Source organism: Polypterus senegalus, chromosome 1, assembly GCF_016835505.1.
Source record: "Polypterus senegalus isolate Bchr_013 chromosome 1, ASM1683550v1, whole genome shotgun sequence".
NCBI classification, from domain to species: domain Eukaryota; kingdom Metazoa; phylum Chordata; class Cladistia; order Polypteriformes; family Polypteridae; genus Polypterus; species Polypterus senegalus.
This window is the reverse complement of record NC_053154.1, coordinates 148,912,766-148,931,014: the sequence shown is the minus strand read 5'-3', so window position 1 is coordinate 148,931,014 and position 18,249 is coordinate 148,912,766. Positions and strand designations below refer to the sequence as shown.

The 18,249-nt window shown below is 35.3% G+C and overlaps 1 protein-coding gene across 3 annotated transcripts in view; it reads right to left on the bottom strand.

Annotated features, from left to right (window-relative positions):
• Nucleotides 1-18,249, bottom strand: part of LOC120533551 (U2 snRNP-associated SURP domain containing) — an 88,202-nt gene that overhangs the window by 18,537 nt on the left and 51,416 nt on the right. For all 3 annotated transcript variants that reach the window (XM_039760486.1, XM_039760497.1, XM_039760488.1), the window contains exons 5-18: nt 17,907-17,974; nt 17,741-17,835; nt 17,570-17,605; nt 17,400-17,482; nt 14,396-14,561; nt 13,941-14,152; nt 12,240-12,283; nt 8,675-8,779; nt 8,501-8,567; nt 7,972-8,132; nt 3,142-3,304; nt 1,596-1,675; nt 1,394-1,481; nt 729-881 (exon numbers count right to left, since the gene is read on the bottom strand). In XM_039760486.1, the coding sequence (XP_039616420.1) occupies nt 729-881; nt 1,394-1,481; nt 1,596-1,675; nt 3,142-3,304; nt 7,972-8,132; nt 8,501-8,567; nt 8,675-8,779; nt 12,240-12,283; nt 13,941-14,152; nt 14,396-14,561; nt 17,400-17,482; nt 17,570-17,605; nt 17,741-17,835; nt 17,907-17,974 (1,521 nt within the window). The remainder of the gene's footprint in view (nt 1-728; nt 882-1,393; nt 1,482-1,595; nt 1,676-3,141; nt 3,305-7,971; nt 8,133-8,500; nt 8,568-8,674; nt 8,780-12,239; nt 12,284-13,940; nt 14,153-14,395; nt 14,562-17,399; nt 17,483-17,569; nt 17,606-17,740; nt 17,836-17,906; nt 17,975-18,249) is intronic.

Genomic DNA, 18,249 nt, shown 5'->3' with positions numbered 1-18,249 from the left:
TAATGTACAGTATAGCAAAAAAGGAGAGGATGGTAGGTGGATGTGGGGTGAACTAATAATTAAAGTGCCAGAGAACTGGCTGAAACGTGACTATCCAATGAAAACACCATTAAACATCTGGACATGAACCCAGCATATGCAGGCTTAAAAATAAGAACGTGCATATAATGAATAAGACTTTATGACCAACACCCTCCAAACCTCACCTCATTAATTGCTCCCCCCAACCCTTTATAGTTTTTCAAACTCTAAATGTAACAGAAGCTGTGAATGTTGTCACTCTTTGGCTGTTTTCAGCCAATTACATATATACAGAATATTCAAGCAGGGTTATGTTTCACACCAAGGACAAAGTCATTACGCTTGCTCAGTTAGGTGGAAAAAATTCCACTTGTTGTACTTTCAACAGCTGACAATACTGTCAGACAACTTATTTTGTTAGAATACTATTTTTTGACAATATCACTACTTTTGAGTGAAGTAAATATCACACAATGGTCTTTTCTGATTAATGGTGAAAGAATCGTTATCTGTTGAACGTAATTATTTTACATAAGCATTAACAAAAGTGGTGATTTTGATAATAGCGTACAGTATTATTTTCCTGCCTAAGTAATAACTAAGTTCTTAATCATTTCAAAACCATCCATTGTTTATGAATCTATTATCAGAAATCAATGCAAAATAAAAGTCCCCCAAAAATATTAAAATTAGGTTATTTCTTTTACCTCCAAAATTGCAGCCGGTACAGGATTGGCAATGGTGTCCTTGTCACCTACAAGATTTACCAGACCAAGAAATATGTTCTGAAGTTTGATGAGAAAAGGCTCAGGATAAACTGCCCAATCTTCCCATGCACGGAAGCACGACATAACTCTTTGCTATCAGATATAACAAAAAAAGTAAACAATTAAATTCAATTAAAATTCTAACATTTGCTGACACAAGACTCACCTGTTCTTGCTGACTAAGACAGGCTCTCAATAATCGGATATCAAAAAATTTACACCTCCCCTTACCACCCCCTCAACCCAGTCCAAGAAGATAAAAAGGGGTGAGAGAACACAGTTAAACAACAAATATGAATGTGAGTCAAGGTGATCTACACATAATACTTTGTGTCAAACACAAACATGCATGGAAAGTGACAGTCGTATAAGAAATATTAAATGATTACCAAAAATCCATTCATCCATCCATCACTTAAAAACCAGTTCATCCAAATAGAGTGCCAAAGAGGATCTGATAGTGCTCCAGCATAAACAAGTTTCAACATTACCAATTACAACGACAGTGTAACAGTAAAGAACATCAATAAATGTTTCAAGAGTACTTTTCAAAGATGAAAGAAAGAAGTGAGGGATGTGGAGGAGGATATTAAAATACACAGTACCTTAAAGTTTTCTGACTGGAGGTGACCTTGTATTGACCGATACGTTGCATTGAGGTCTGAAAATATCTGGCATAATTTTGATTCAAAGCTATTAGGAAATAAATAAAAAAAAAACATCTAAGTGATCATACAGTCTTAAAGATGAACAAGCAAAGTTAGATATCTACATTCTCTGTAAATAAATATAGACATATACACTTACAATTTCCGGTAATATGAAGCATTGGCAACTTTAGCAGAAGAATTATATAAAACATCTGATACCAAATATAAGCGTGCAATCTGAAGAAAAAAAAAAGGTAAACATAATAAAAAGAAGGCAATAACAGAAATTTATGTAATTGCTCTAAGATACTAAACCAGAAAAAAAGATTAGTTTAAAAAAAAAAAAATTATAAACGTTATTGCATAAGAAATCAATAATGTAATCCTAAAGAGACAAAATTAGAGTGGAAAAATGAGTGTGTGTGTGGAGGGGGTGGTGTTGGGTGGGATAGGATGTTTGGGAGAGAGAAAAACACAGCTATCTTGGGGAAAATGTAAACCTGCCACTAAAGTAATGGAACACTTGAAGCACAAATTCAAAAACAAAACTTCTGACAATAACAGCTAAGAAAATTTCCCAGTCTTAGAAATCAAGGCTCTAAAGTCCAACTTCTGCACACTAACAAAAATTCAAAAACCAAATGGTAAATATGGTAATGATCCTGGGCATGTCTTCCATTTTCAGATAAATTCAACACATATGACAATATAGCAGTCACAAATTTTCATATTTATCTTTTTAGTAAACAAGATAACTTGACTATATTCCTGAAAAAGATATGTATCTAAATAGTTAAGATATACAAATGACTTCAAATAATAATAATCAATCATTACTACCATGTTTCCCTGAAAATAAGACAGGGTCTTATATTAGTTTATCCTCCAAAAGAGGATTTCAGGGGATATCTCATTTTTCCATGAACAACAATCTACATTAATTCTTGAAACAAAAATCTACATTTCTCTCTATTATAAAAAAAAAAAAAAAATCTTGGAAGGCTTGTAAGGAGACGATGTGTTTTTCTCAGAGAAACTTTAATAATCTGCAAGACAAGGCAGTGAGACAAAAGGACAGCTGCTGCACAAGCTTTTAAATGATCATAAACATGCAGAAGACGCAGATCGGCAGCAGCAAGACAGCGGCTGATCTAACGGCGTAGCGTGCGTTCAGCCCCCCCCTTCACAACGCGAGCAGCAGAGACGTGAAATGGCTGGCGCATAGCACGCCACGGGGAATGGGCTAGAGAAGCGAGCCAGAGATACAACCCCCCCCCCTAGTATTTTTGAAGAAAAATCTACATTATTCAAATACAGTCATGTCATCATCTTCAGGAACATCATCATACAGTACTCTCCAAATGCCGAATTCCATTATGAATGTCTTGCAACTCCATTTCCTTTAGAACAATTGGCCCCAATCTCTCATGTCCAACAATACAGCTTTCCTTAAATGAGCACCTCTTGTCCATGTAGCCTGCTCGTAGTGCATTCGAATATCGGATGTAACTTCTTCTCTTTGCAGAAAGCAGTAAGATTTTTGCCCTGGGACACAATTCTACAAAATTCTGAATTCTATATATATATATACAGAGATGTTCATGGTGCATTAAATGCAATACACTTGGAAGATTCTATGCACTTGTATGAATCCAATCACATACTATTTTAGTATGTTGTAGTAAGGTTGTAGTAAATGTTACCTTTTTTGGCAATGGAGTTTTCAAGATAGACAGAGACTCTGCAATACATTCAACTATTTCTTCTGCAGCTTCAGCATGATTTAAACAAAAAACCATAGCGTCACCAACATCATTTTTTCGAGGCGTTAGACCACGTAGAAGTTCTTCCAGTTTGTCCCTTTGCCTGAAACACAAGAGGAAGGGAGAATATTAAAGCAGGTTACAATTTTCAAAGAAGCTAAGCTAAACAAACACTGTTTTAATGATACAAAATACCAAATAATCAATTTTGTGTACTTCAGGGTGAACTTGGTGTTCCATGAAACACTGGATGAAACAGTTTCTTTAAAACAAAAACATTCGGAAACTAGTGACAAGAGAAGGCCAATCATCTCAACAAGCTCTTCCAACCTGGTAACCTAGACTGTTCAAAATAAAATGTCAAGATTTGAAGGTTCCTAAAGTCCCATTCTCCAACACACTACTTGGTAGTTTGTTTGATGTATCTATAGTTCATTGAGTCAAGAAAAGCATCTGTCCAATGTTTCCATGTTTTTGTCACAGAATTTATTTTAAAGTAACATCTGGGATCTACTCTGCTAATTTCTTTCATAATTTTAAACATTTCAATTATGTCCCCTCTAAATCTTTGCTTCCTTAAGCTGAAAAGGTTCAGGTTTTCAATCTCAACTCTTAGCTCACACACCTCTTAGTACTAGAATCAGCCCAGCTGCTATTTCATTGCTGGTATATTCTAGTTCACTTTCACTGTTCTTAATACTCTTCACCTTCTTCTTGACAAATCTTTTACTACTAATGTAATTAATCTCATTTGGCCATCTTTTGTCTTAATCTGCAGTATTTCTCTCCAACTGTCCTTTACCTATTATAATATTCTTTTTAAGTGTTGCTCTCATATGCTGTATGGTTAGCGATTGAGTTATTAGTCTTGTACACCATAAATCTTTTATTTTATAAAAGGTATTCAAGATTACATTTTTTTTCATTATATACTAATTTGTCATATTAAAAGATTTATATGTTTAAAAAAAATACTGTGCCATTCTTGCAATATAAAATGGGCTTCAAGGGACAGGAGCCAAAACACAAAAACTTCTTAACAAATACGTTCACTGATTAAACACAGACCGTTAACTAGTATTGATCCGTATCCTGGGATTGCACTAGTATTATATAACACAATTTCCGTATCATTTTACAGGGGGACTTTGGAAGAAAACTTGTGATTAAAAATTTGTCTTAAAATGATATTCAGCCATTTTAAGACAAATTGTGTGCTCCTCCCTGCTACTCTCTCTGTCTTCACCACAACCTTTCACCACTGGGCGTAGTTTCCCCTAATATATTGTTTTTACTTTGAATACATTCTCTGCTGCTTACATTATTAAAATTATTCATTATTGCTGCTTAGCTGTAAATTTGTGGCCTCTGTTATTTCCAGCTATTTCAGTCATGGACTACAGAAAGCATCTGTAGCAGGGGGAAATATGGTCACAAAGGATGTCACAGGTTTCCTCATTACATGTGAGAGCACCAGAAGTGGTTTTCAGTAAAGTTATAAAAATGGCAGGTAAAATTCCGCTACAACGAATACCTTTACAATGAAATTTTCATTACAACGAAGTATTTTTATGGTTCTGTCAGCTTCCCCATATGACAAGTCTACAGAAATCTCATTACTACAAAGTACATTCAGCAGATACTTTCATTACAACGAAGTGCACAAAAGACCCTGAAATGCCTGAATGAATTATCCACAGAGCAGTTAGTTCTGTGGCCGCAGCTCAGTTGTGCACAACGATTCCCAAATAGAAACAGTGTAAATTTTTTTTTCTTTCTTCAAACTTTCCTTGTCCTTTTTTTTTTTTTGCCTCTTTTGTTTCCCTCGGTTTTCAGTGATACCTATTGCTAATTGCTCATCAACATTTGAAAAACATCCATTGGAATTTAACTCCTTGTCACCCTCCTATAGAAACGGCAGACACAAAAAAACGATAACAGTTAATATTAGAAAAAAGAAAAAAAACTTTAAAATTTCTGCAGCTCTCGATTGCGGCAAAAAGAAAAAAAAGACACTGCCAGTGAATTTGGAATTTTGCCATGATTAACTTTCTTGAAAGACAGAGCAAAAAAAGAAGAAAAATCTCAGGTTTCAAACGTATGTGAACTGCTGATTTGATGATGTAGAAAAAGCAGTTTTTATGTGGTTCAGTGATGCTCGTTCAAGAAACATTTCTATTAAGGCGGCACTCATTCAAAAAAAATGTGAGGTTTGTAAACTCTCTTGGGACCTTCCCCAACTAGACAGCACGCCGAAGAGCATCCCGAAGAGCGATCTCCGTGTCTGTACGGGGCAATAGCAGGCTCACAGCTATGCTGCGTCTCTCTGCCAAAGTAAACAGAAAAGAACTTGATGGGTGATGCAAGGTTAGGACTATGTAAATTGTAAATGCAGATAACAGGATTACTTGGTCATTCACCTGGCCACAGCCCTGCCTGACTGCTGTGTCTGTGTATAGCAGAGTGGAAGATCACGCTACAATAAATAACTGTGCCATTCCTGTTTCAAGCTGAATAAAGCTGGTTTTGCTAAAGTACTGAGACTAAGCCTCGTGTTTTGGGGTGCAAGACAGAGACATATAGCACAACTCCAATCTTTTATGATTTGCTTCTGTGGCACTTCACTGCACCGCCGTGAGCCTCCTATTGCCCTGCCCCAGCAACGGACAAAAAATCTTCCAGACACACTGCAATCGCGCTGCAGGACACACTTCAGCATCCTGATTCAGCTCCTGATTGATAACTGTGCTGCCCACAACATGCTTCCACATTTAGATAATGTTCGTGCTTAATTCCTCCCACCCAAATGCACAGCAGTGCTTCAGCCATTGGATTTGGTCATCATTCGCACCCTGAAAGTGTATTATCGCAAGGAAATGCTGAGAAAAATTCTCGTCAGCATAACTTGTAGGCAGGAGGAGATTAAAATTAACTTGAAAGAAGCTATTGAAATGATTGCAAACACCTGGAAACAAGTTAAAGAAAGCACTATAGTAACAAATACAGAATCTCATTACAACAAAATTTTCATTACAACGAAATATTTTTTAGGTTCCTGGGAGTTCGTTGAAATGGAATTTTACCTGTACTTTAGTTTAAAAGTTTTTAAATTTGCTACACATCACAACTCTGAACTATCATATCATGTTCTTAAGTAAATATCTACTGACAAGAAACAGAGAAAAATTACTTTTGTTCATTCAAAGAACATTGTCCTGAGCTGCTTTGTTCCAAATCCTCAACATGGATAACTTGGGATTCACAATAAAATTTGATAATTGGTTTATGGGACTTCATTCTGTTTTCAGTGTGGTTTAGGTCTATCACATAGTAACTAAAGTGACCTTTTTATTTCTTCTTTAAAAGTTATCATCATTTGGTATATACCACATGATACAGAAAGAGGGTAATGCTGAATGGCATTGTGAACTTAGTGAAGCCATGCAGAGGTGGTCTTGTTTTTTTCAAAAAACTAAAGATTTGATAAAAAGTGCAACATGCTATAATCCGTTCAAATATACTGTCATGTACACAAAATATATTTTACTCCATATGCTATATAAAATATACAACAAAGAAAAAAAATACAAAAATTCCTAATACAAACACCCACAATTTTAGGTAGACAAGATCATTATATAAACTCTCCAGGAAGTGCATTTCTCAATTTGCACACAAAAAGAGCAACCGACACCCAGCCTGCACCAGTTCCCAAATGGAGAAAAGAGATGATGGCGCAGACTGGGCAAAACAAGCCAGAGGTGAAGGGTACAAAGCTGGAAGGTTTCAAAGCCAACACATTTTTAAAATAAGGTACATGTATACCATGCTTGATTAGACAAATCAGCACAAGAATTTAAGATGAGGGGGTATTTGGAAAGGTAGTAATCATATGGTCCATAGAATTGCATTCCAAAGACACTAATTGCAGCTATTTACACTACAAAGTTTATGCTGTCAATTAAAGAAAATATCTTAAGAGTGAAAATGTGTCAAAATGAGTAGATCCAGTAATTACAGCCAGAAAAATAAGGTGACTAGGCCTTTCCTGAAATTATGGTGTGTTGCACCTGCATTTATAGGTCCTATTGAGAGAAAACTAACCGCACCACCATAACAAGTCTGCAACTTGGCAATCAGCAAAGGGAAGCAAAGAGGTAAGTTAGTATGAAATATAAAAATATAAATTCAGCACTAAGGATCAATTTTTATTAATTTAATCAATTTACAATATAATTTGCTTAGGTTTATCTATCAAGTCATTTACTGCTATGTAACTAGATCTTTAGTTTTTATTAACTGCCTAATCTCTAAACTCACACACATAAGCTATACTATTATGCTGGGCATACATAATTTCTCAGTGGTTTTCAATGCTGAAGAACTCTGCTTTACCATTATAGTCATAGCATCAAATAAGAGGAAAATGAGTTTCACTATAATAAAAAAAACAATTTATACTGCATGGGCAGTATAATGAAATAAAAAAATGATAAAGTGCAGATTCTTTTAGTTCATTTGCAGTTTACAATGGCAATAAAATGCTAGTGACACTGTGTTTAAATGGCATTACTCCGTCATTACTGTTCCTATTAAAAAAGGCCTCCAATTACCAGAATATTTGAATATGTTGTAGTTTTTTTTTTTTGTTTAAACCAACCTATAAGCAAATACAATCAAAGGTGAAAGATGAAGCTGTTTGTTGAAGCTAAATTTAGGTGCCAAGAAACATCAATTTAGATTTAAAAGTTAATTTTGGTGAATACTAACTCTTCTTTAAGTGATCCTTTCTTGCTTGGCTCTTCCAAAGTTTCCTTCTCTTGTTCATCTGCTGTACCATGCAAGTATGGATTTAAAGGTGGGGGCCTCCACAATGACCCACTTTTGAACATTCGAAAATCTTCTGTCCTCCATTTATTCGGAGAGTCACCCTTAATTGATATATAAAAGAAAACAATTCAATATGCACATTGATGATTTGTTTACATATAGTTTACCTACCAATTACTTATAACTATTTGGGTCCTTTATAACCACACTATTACCCAATTCTCAGCCTGACAAAGTTGAAAATTAACCATCAAATAATTTGCAAAAATATCTGTTTAATTTGTCAAACTTTATATGTAATACTGAACAAATATTGAAAATATGGTGTATCTTTTTAACAAAATTCTAAATTATTTTCATTTCCTACATTTGACCTATTCCACAGCTTACTATAATCATTTTGATTTCTTATATAGTTAAAAAGATCAACAAAAAATGCAATGTTTTCTTTAGGAATTCTTTAACATACCTGCAAAATGGTATATAACTTCCACCTATAGTAAACATGGGCAGGACTTTGATTCTCAAAAAGAAACCTATACAGAATTTAAAAAACAACAAACAAAAAAAAACACACTTTTTAAATATTACACACTTATTAGAAATTAAAACTCTTACTTTACTTAAAAATTTTAAAAAATACCTGAACATGGGGTTATTTATTTCTCTGTTCATTATCATGGCTTCAAACATGGGTCCTTCACGCACCACAAATTCAATCATTCGGTGAATCAAAGAAAGTAAATTCCTATAAGAAACACACAGTTAAAGCAAACATATTCAGGCTCTTAAATTGCTACCGTGTGCAATCTAATAACTGTACTAACCATTCTCAATCTACAAATTTTTTTTTAATAATACTAATTTAAACAAACATTTTAAGCAACTCTGCTATAAAGAAAAATGTAAGGGTCCTATAAAATAGCATACAACAATTTCTTTACTTATATTAAGCATGGAATATTATAATTTCTTGTACCACTTGATAGGTGGTCAAGTTACTTCAACAATTTTAACTTAGAAAATTTAAACCAATCCATTCTAACTGATGATTCTAAGGTAGAGTTTCATGGTTTTTGAACAACAGAGCAAAAATGCACATATTTACTGAGGTTAAACAACTGCAGACTACATTTTTGAGACAATTAGAAAAAGCAAAAAAATACAAAAAACAGTATTGTACAAAGCATGTCAGCAGAATAACTGAAGACAAAATCAAACATTTCTTTTATAAACAGGCAACTCAATTTAGCACTCAAGAAGGCAACTGTATCATCTGGTTTCTATTCACAAATTTCAAAAAATTTACTATCAATATTTGGTGTACCTATCCATAACGATAGATTCATGAACTGCAGATTTAAAGAAATTAGAAATAATATTGAACTGGAAATAAAACCTGAAATTGCATTTGGAATATAAACCAGAAGACAACGGGGTCTTTATGAAGATAGTTGGGATGACTATATTTATTGAAATGTATTTAAAGTTTTAACTTGAATTAAAAATTCTACATGTTCCACTGTCTCGATAAATTCATAATCGAGCTGTGAATAAAGAAAAACCTGAACTTAGAAGTGAACCTAGAAAATCTCCCTTAACTGCTAAAATTTAAGGCACAAAATAACATGTTATGGTCAACTAAACACCTGTATTTTAATTTGAATTTTTAAAAGTTAATAATAAATTTACAGTATTCTTTCATTAGATACATTTTAATCGAGAGATATAATACATAATATGTAAGTATTTCATAAATGTTTTATAGTAATTCAATATAAAGTCTGCAACTGCAGACGACACTACAAAGCAATGCAATTTAAGTTATGTGGATGTCTGCACCACCAAACAGTATAGACTGTTGGCAGTAATATGCTAAACTTATCAAAGAATTACCAAAAAGTACAAATTCGATGGACTTACAACAGTGTTACAGAGTGGTCACGTACAATATTAATTTAGAGAATAAAGTCTTTGTCTAATGCAATCATATTTAAATCGAGCCGAATATTCCAAGGTCAGGTTTATAAAAAAAAAAAAAAAAAAAACAAAAAAAAAAAAAACAAAAGGAAAAAAACAAAAAAACTGTATACTTTCCCAATCCATCCCATGATGATTTTCTGGTCCTCCGCAGCTGCAGACAGTTCAGCTTGTGCTGCTCATCAAGGCCAATGTCAAAGGTCATTCAGAGAATAGGGACTTTAATCATATTGCTGCATAGGCAGTTAACCTATGCATTTCAAACAATGGGGCTTGGAGGGCATCAGTTGGGATGAGCAATAGTTTTGATTTTAAAAATATCTTTCACATTCTAATAGAGTTAATATTTAATTTGCATCACACTTCAAGTATAGCTTTTTAAACTGTATTATGTATATTATAAATACTCTTCTGTTTATAAAGTTTCATTTTTATAATAAGGTTTATAAATGCACAATTGTAAAAGCTTTAATCACAAGATTTTGACTATGCCCTGCTGTCAACCAAGCTGAATTATGTCAAATACAATATAGCGAAGACTGCCTGTTAAACAATACAGTGAAACTTCACCCATCCTGACTGCCAACTAGCACTCTTCCTCACATTGAGTTTTAAGAGCTCAAAATACTGCCAAATTTCAAATGTACATTCAGAATGCAAATCAAATTGATACTTTATATTTTGAAAAGTTTGTTTTATTATATAATTGTGGCAATTAATCATATATCATTAACACAAAAGACTTTTTAGTTTTCAAGTGGTTTCCATATGACTACATTAAAATGTGTTGTGGTCAATTAAGCTAAATAAACAGGCAATTGTAAAATATAGAAGCCAGTACCATTTTAATAATAAAAATAAAATAAATAATGAAAAAAATATTTTCCATGTATTGCATTAGTAAATAACACTAAGGAAAGCTCATACATGCCAATTTGCCAACTGCTTCCCATTCTGTTCTCATTTTAACAAACCTAAATAATATTTGGAAACACCTTAGATCAGGGGTGTCGAACTCCAGGCCTGCTGGGTCGCAGTGGCTACAGGTTTTCATTCTAACCCTTTTCCTAATCAGTGAGTAGTTTTCACGTCTAATTAACTCCCTTTGCCTTCGTTTTCATAGCCCTGTTTTTAAGAATTCAGTCCGCTGAATTGATTTATTTCTTCATTTGACAGCCAAATAGAAATGAGACGTGAAACGAGCTAACAGATGACCAGCTAAACTGGGATTTTAAACTCCAACTATTTTCACTCCAACCAGTCTCTTAATGAGAAGCTGATTATTGCTGTTAATTAAGTCTGTTATTTAATTCAATGACTTGTTGCTGCTCTAATTCTGCCACAGCAGTGGCTAAAGGTTTTCATTCTAATCCTTTTCCTAATCAGTGAGTAGTTTTCACTGCTACCTAACTCATTTTCCCTTCATTTCAATAGCCCTGATTTTAAGGATTTGGTGCTCTGAATTTATTCCTTTCTTTATTAAAGGATAGCCAAACAGAAATAAGATATGAAATGAGCCAACAGGTGACCAGCTAAACTGGGATTTCACTCCAATCAGTCTCTTAATGAGAAGTTGATTTTTGCTGTTAATTAAACTCATTATTTAATTCCACAGCTTGTTGCTGCTCTCATTCTGAAACAGTAGACATTTCCAAATCTGTTGATTTTTCTGTTTTTTTCTAAGAACACCATCAAAATGTTTTGGTGACCTGAGAGATCAACCTTACGGAGACCTTCACCTTTCTTTATTTTCAGATATTGTGTGATGGGCACAGGTGAGCTGGTCATATGGTGGCTTGTTTGATGTTTCATTATTGTTTGGCTACTAATTAAGGAAAAAAAAAAACTAAGGGGACTGAGTCAAGTTAATTAAAATAAAGGTAAAAGAAGTTAATGAGCAGTAAAAATGGCTCACTAATGAAGAGGGTTAGAATGAAAACATGCAGCCACTGCGGTCCTCAAGGACCGGAGTTCGACACCCGTGCCTTAGATGAAAATAAAAACTTCAATAATGTGTTAATTTAAAACTGCAAAATTTTCTACTAATACAAAAATACCAGTAAATAAATAGCTGCATTGTGCTAACCAACAACAGAATCAGTCATTGCTATAAATGAAGCTATTGCTCAACCAAACCACCATCCAAAGGCATGCAATTTTCAATTTCAGTTTTGGTGAAATGGGATATTTCTAAAGTTTACATTAATTTAAAAAAGAAAAACATGTACCTTTCTGTTGGGATAACCACTTTGACTATGGCTTGCGACAGAGTCTGTATATGAAGTCACATCAGATAATAAACATAGAATATGTGAGTATTGTTAAACAACAAGCAAAATATAAGAAAATGCATCATAAAACTGCACAGTATCACAACTTTCCTTTACTACTGTCAGTTTTAAAACTTCATACAAAGAAACTGCCCATTAGTACTATAAAGACTAAATTTTAAAATTATTAATGTACAGTATACAGATAATTCATTAAAATACTAGAGTTGTAAAGAAAAAAAAAATGGGACTAGGTAATGAGAATCAAGAACTAGTATCTCAAAACCGACCCGAGTAATGTGACTTACAGGAGGGGGCAAGGAAAAAAAAAAAAAGTATACAAAACTACAAGCTAACTGTGCATCATGTGTGCCTAAAGTTGGCCTGCTATTAAAATCAATGCGTCTGTTTTATACTTACCAAATTTTAGCTAATGGAAAATGGGATTTATAAATAAAGAACTTTCCACAAACATTAAGTTCACTGTATTTCTAAGTTATCAAAGCAGAAATTATAAAAGCTGTATTTGACATCCCACCCCACCACCCAAGAATTTCAGTTCATAAAAAACATGGTCTGACATTCCATTCCCCCAAGAATTTCAGTTCATAAAAACCTGGTCAGACATAACCCCCCACCCCAAATTTCAGTTCATAAGTCACAGAAAAATGCAGTTTACAGCTGTTCAATAGTTTAACTTGGGATTATCAATATCTTGTAGAATGACTGCACCAAAACAAAATGGTGCACAAACATGCAAAACTCAATTTAGGATTGGTATGACAGCTTCACTCTAATGAAACCAGCAAATATTCACCCACCAGAACAATTACAAATTTTGTTGTGTTACTAACAAAATGCAACTCTATCATTCACATCTATTCATATAGCATGCTCAGTAACATAGCTTTAAATTGAGGTAATTAAAATACGACTATTAAAAAAACAGGTACATTAAAAAGACTACAAAGTTGCTCTTTGATATTTTTCTTTTAAAAAAAGGTAATATCATCTAATGTGTATTTACTATGTAACTAGGGTTTAAATCTATATTCAATGCCCATCCAACTTAGTTCTGAGGACAGTAGTTTTGTCTTGATGATCCATTGAGTTTATTGCCCTTTTCTGAAGAAGGATTTTTCTAACTAAGCTTGAAACACAGTCAGGTGTAAACTGATGATTAGCATCTTTCATCTTTAACAATGGAAATGAATCTGCACTATGAACTTGGAACACTGTACATCCCACCTCATAAATCAAGCTTGGGAACTAAAACTAAATAAATGATCAAAGATGGTAGTCACTCAAGTATTACAATAAAATGAGGAAACCTCTGCACTTCAGCTCACCTTACAGTATAAGACACTTATTTCAATTATTCACACTACTGACTGGTAGATAACTATCATTGGTGTAACAAAAATAAATGTAACTTTAACTTGAGTTAGTAACATGACAAAAAGAGAAAGTCCAAAGTGGGTCAATACTTTAAGGAGGCACTGGGCAAATTAAAAAAAAAAAATCTTTCTATCACTGTACAACTGAGTTAATAAGCTTTAAAAATTCTTAAAATACAAAACTTTTAAACAGTATTAACTTGAATATATATTCTTGTGTCTATTATATATAACACATCACCATACAGAACAATTTAATTACCTTATCAAACTCCTCTTTATTTTTAGGAGGAGGCAACAAAGGAGCTGCAGGATTTTTCAACCTCTCCCTTGGCTGAGCATTAAATGGCAGGCCTGATGGAGGGGGTGGTAGTGTGTGTTCCATCATTGAAGGTGGAATATATATTGGATGGGGTGGTATTGGTACAGCTTTTCCCCAGCCCAATTTCATTTCAAATGACATTATCATCTTTCCTGAAAATAAACACAAGTCATAATATATCATTTTCAAAGATACCAGTTAAGGATATCTTTTCTGGTCTACTGTAAATCACAACTGTTCAAAAATACTGTGGATTTCATTTTCCTAGATAGTTACAATTAAAGTTAAGACAACTTACAAGGATGAGCTAACAGACACAATTAACAGCTTTCATATAAACTAGAATAGCTTTGGTTCACATGAATAGTTGTGGGGAAAAAAACAATAAAATTCACCATTTAAATGCTTTAAAGCTCTTTCAGCATCCCGTCTGTTCATAAATGCAACAAAGCCACAATTTCTTTCTCTTGCCCTCTCTTCATCTGTGCGAGGCCACATTATCTTCACACTGGCCAAGGGACCAAACCGGCCAAACTCTTGACAAAGCATTTCTTCATTCATCTAAGAATTAAATAAGAAAATATTGTAATACATTTTTAAACACAAAAACAGGAAAACTTTAGCTCTAATATCTGAAATACAGGCAGTCACCGGGTTATGTACAAGATAGGGAATGTAGGTTTGTACTTAAGTTAAATTTGTATGTAAGTTGGAACAGGTATATTATTTTAATAAATGCCATTGTTGACCGACTGTAACCAAGTGCTCTGCCAATAATGATGGGAGCTTCACCTCTTTCTGACCTTTTTATTATTTCTACTTTATTTTCAATGGTGATGGCGTTTCTCTTCTTTACTGTATCACCAGCACTTGCATCAGATTTGTGTTTCAGAGACATTCTTGAAGGGTGAAGACAAAAGGTTAAGATGAGCTCTTCTGTACAGCACTCTACATGCTATCACAGCAGGAAGGCACCCATCATCAACACATCTGATGTACTGACAAGAGACAACTTCCTGCTATGTGCGTAACAGTACAAGCAGGCTTGTTACCGAGAATGAATGGGGGCAGCGAGGGGTGGTTCATCACCAGCCCACTTCACAGTCACCTCCACTACAGTATGCTGCCTGCAGTGTCCACCCACCAAGAAAGAACACGGTGAGACCAAAGGCAGGTAGTGAATCGCCCACCACCGCCCCCATTCAATAAGGCAGCCATCTGAGGCACACTACAATGCTACCCCCCCGCCACCCCGTTCACCCTCAATGACCTCCATTCAGCCACAACCAGGTCACTGCTTGCTGCATTACCAGCCGCCCACCAAGAACAAACGGGGCAGCCATGTGTGGTGGACAGGCAGTGAAACCGCTTGCCGTTGGGAACCACCCGAGGGACACTACACTGCACAAGCAGCGAAATCGCCCCCCTCCAGCCACAATTTGCAGCGTCCCCAGCCCGAAGATGACAGAGCGGCAATTACTGAGGCACATGCGTCGCAGCTGCGGTCCCATTTGTTAAGTTGTAGGTCGGATGTCCATAACCTGGGGACTACCTGTATTAGCAAAATATTTCAAGTATCATATGTCCTATATTCAATTTAACATATCAATGTTTTCAGGTCATTCTTATCAAGGCAGTTTATTATAATTTTAACGCTATCAAAATTGCTTTACCTCAAGTTCGCTGAAATCATGTAAATGTTTCGAAACTTTGCCAAACTACAGTACATTAAAATCAATGGGGAAGTAGGAACTGATCTACTTTCAAGTGGATTTCCTCAGTAGTGGAAAGTTTTTCTCTCTCTAGTATTTCTGACGCAGCTCTGGCAAGTCGCCAATCTTGCAGAAGGCATGCAATGTCATACAGGATCCACAAAGCATGACAGGGTGCTTTGAGAAAAAATGTTCACCAAATCTGGTTGCATGGTAAATTTCTAGGAAAATATTTGGTGAACACTGCATGTAACTGCTGCAAAAAATACTTTGGCAAATTTTGCCAATCGATACTAATTGCCACATGTTGTAAAATGTAAATTTTAGTTGTGCTTGAAACCAAGTAACAAATGATGTCTAAATGAAGATGTGCCTTGAAGATGAAACAACTTGGTTTACATGGTGTACAATTTAGTAGTAAAGCAAGTCTTTCCAAAGAGCTTTAATTCAAGGGCTTTTCTAGATGGTTTCAGTTTAATGGAGCAGAAAAGTAAACACCAAACACAGACATAACACATTGTCAAACACATGCGCTTGGGAATAATAGTCCCAGAATGCCCCTTTTGCCTTCCGGAAGCAAAAGGAACAGAAGTGGAGCTGGAGATCAAAGGAATGCTGGAACTAGGTGTAATAGAGGAGTGTAACAGTCCCTGGTCCAGTCCTATCGTGTTGGTCGGAAAGTCTGACAGGAGTTGGAGGTTTTGCGACCACCCTTGATATGACAAAAGGGTACTGGCAGGCTCCTTTAACGGGTTCCCCAAAGCAGAAGACCGTGTATAGCTTACTGTTTATCCTTCAGACGGACGCTTCGGACAGAGGTCTTGGTGTCGTGTTGAGCCAAAGCATCGATGGAGTTGAACACCCTGTCGTGTATCTCCTAGCGGTTAAATGGGTGATCACCCAGCTGAGGTACTACCTCTTGGACCGAGAGTTCACCCTGATAACCGACCATGTGCCCCTACAGTGGATGGCCTTGCACAAGGAGTTGAACCCACGGGTCACTAGGTGGTTCTTGGACCTACAGTCATACAAGTTTTCGGTCCTTTACTGCTGGGTTAACCTGCAGGACAATGCTGATGCTCTTTCAAGGTGTCACGACCTCTTAGCCAGAGGGGTGGCCATGTCTCACACGTGCATTTGGGAGTCAATCAAAGGGACCAGAAAACAGCAATTCCATGCCAGGGGGCGGCAGGTTGTGCTAATCCTCTCTCGTCTCTCCGCAGACCACATACGAGAAATCCTGCCTGTCCCCGCCCCGAGGATGTCACTTCCTGGGAACCAACTATAAAAACCCCTCATCCTTCACACTTAATCATGTCTACTTTGGACTCGAATCTGTACACATTGTACTCAACTGAAAGCCTTTTGCAGCCAGGGAAACTATACGGTTGGCTGCCCCAAACCTTCGTTGTGTGTACAGTCATTTATTTTACAAAATTTAAATACAAAAATGCTAATAAAACACCTGCAAAATTTACTTTTTTTTCCCCAAAAATACTCATTTCGTTTAAAGTTTTTTGTAGGGCTACTCCCCTAGCAGAGCTACACCACTGTGGAGAAGGTATTAATCTAATCACTCATGAACACAAATGAACCCACTGAACTTTATATGACACAAGTTAAAAAAACATTCAAGAACAATGCAAAAGAAAAAAAACAGCGCATTTAATCACTTGATTCCATTTACCTGAGGATTAATATTTCCAAGATACAAATTAGTTGTAGAAGGGTCTCCAACATCATGTGAACCAGGAGCAGAGTCATCAAGTACTGTAAAAGTAATTGAGTCAAAAGTCAGGTGTACTAACATATATACATCTTAATTTTAGAAGTCATGACAAAATCTAAGATTATTACCACTGGATGGACGATTTCTTCGTGAAGAACCATCCGCTAAAAGAGGCAAGAAAGCAAAAATTGCAATTTCACATGAAGATATACTTGAATAAGCTTTGGAACATAAGACTGTACAAGTGTTACAGGTTGAAAAGTACAAATATTATATGGTTAGAAAACTTCAGTTCTTACAGGATCTGCGTTGAGAGTCCACATCAGAAGGCAGAGGTTCAAATCGACTTATCCGGCCCTTCATTTTATGTCGCTCGTCTCTCTCTTCTTGAATTCTATTTAAAGACATTCAATAAATTAGGTTGCAAAACTGTAATGTACAGAAAAGAAAAAAAGGATAACTTACTGTTTTAACTCTTCTTTAAATAGCTCTAAATTGCTCTTTTTCTTTTCCTTGTCACTTTTTTTGGCAGTCTACAAGACAAAATTGTACAATTTAGATACAATACCAGAACAACAATGAACTTGCATCTCATTTGTAAACAACTAGTAATATATGTATTTATGTTTGTGTATATATATATATGCCAGCAACACTCATGACAATTACAAAACAATAACATTGTCAATCATGTTACGTTATTAAAATGTTTCCTTTTCTTTTTACTTCTTCGCTGCCGCGGGCAGATAGATAGATAGATAGATAGATAGAGATAGATAGATAGTGTCACACACGTGTGCATAGGACG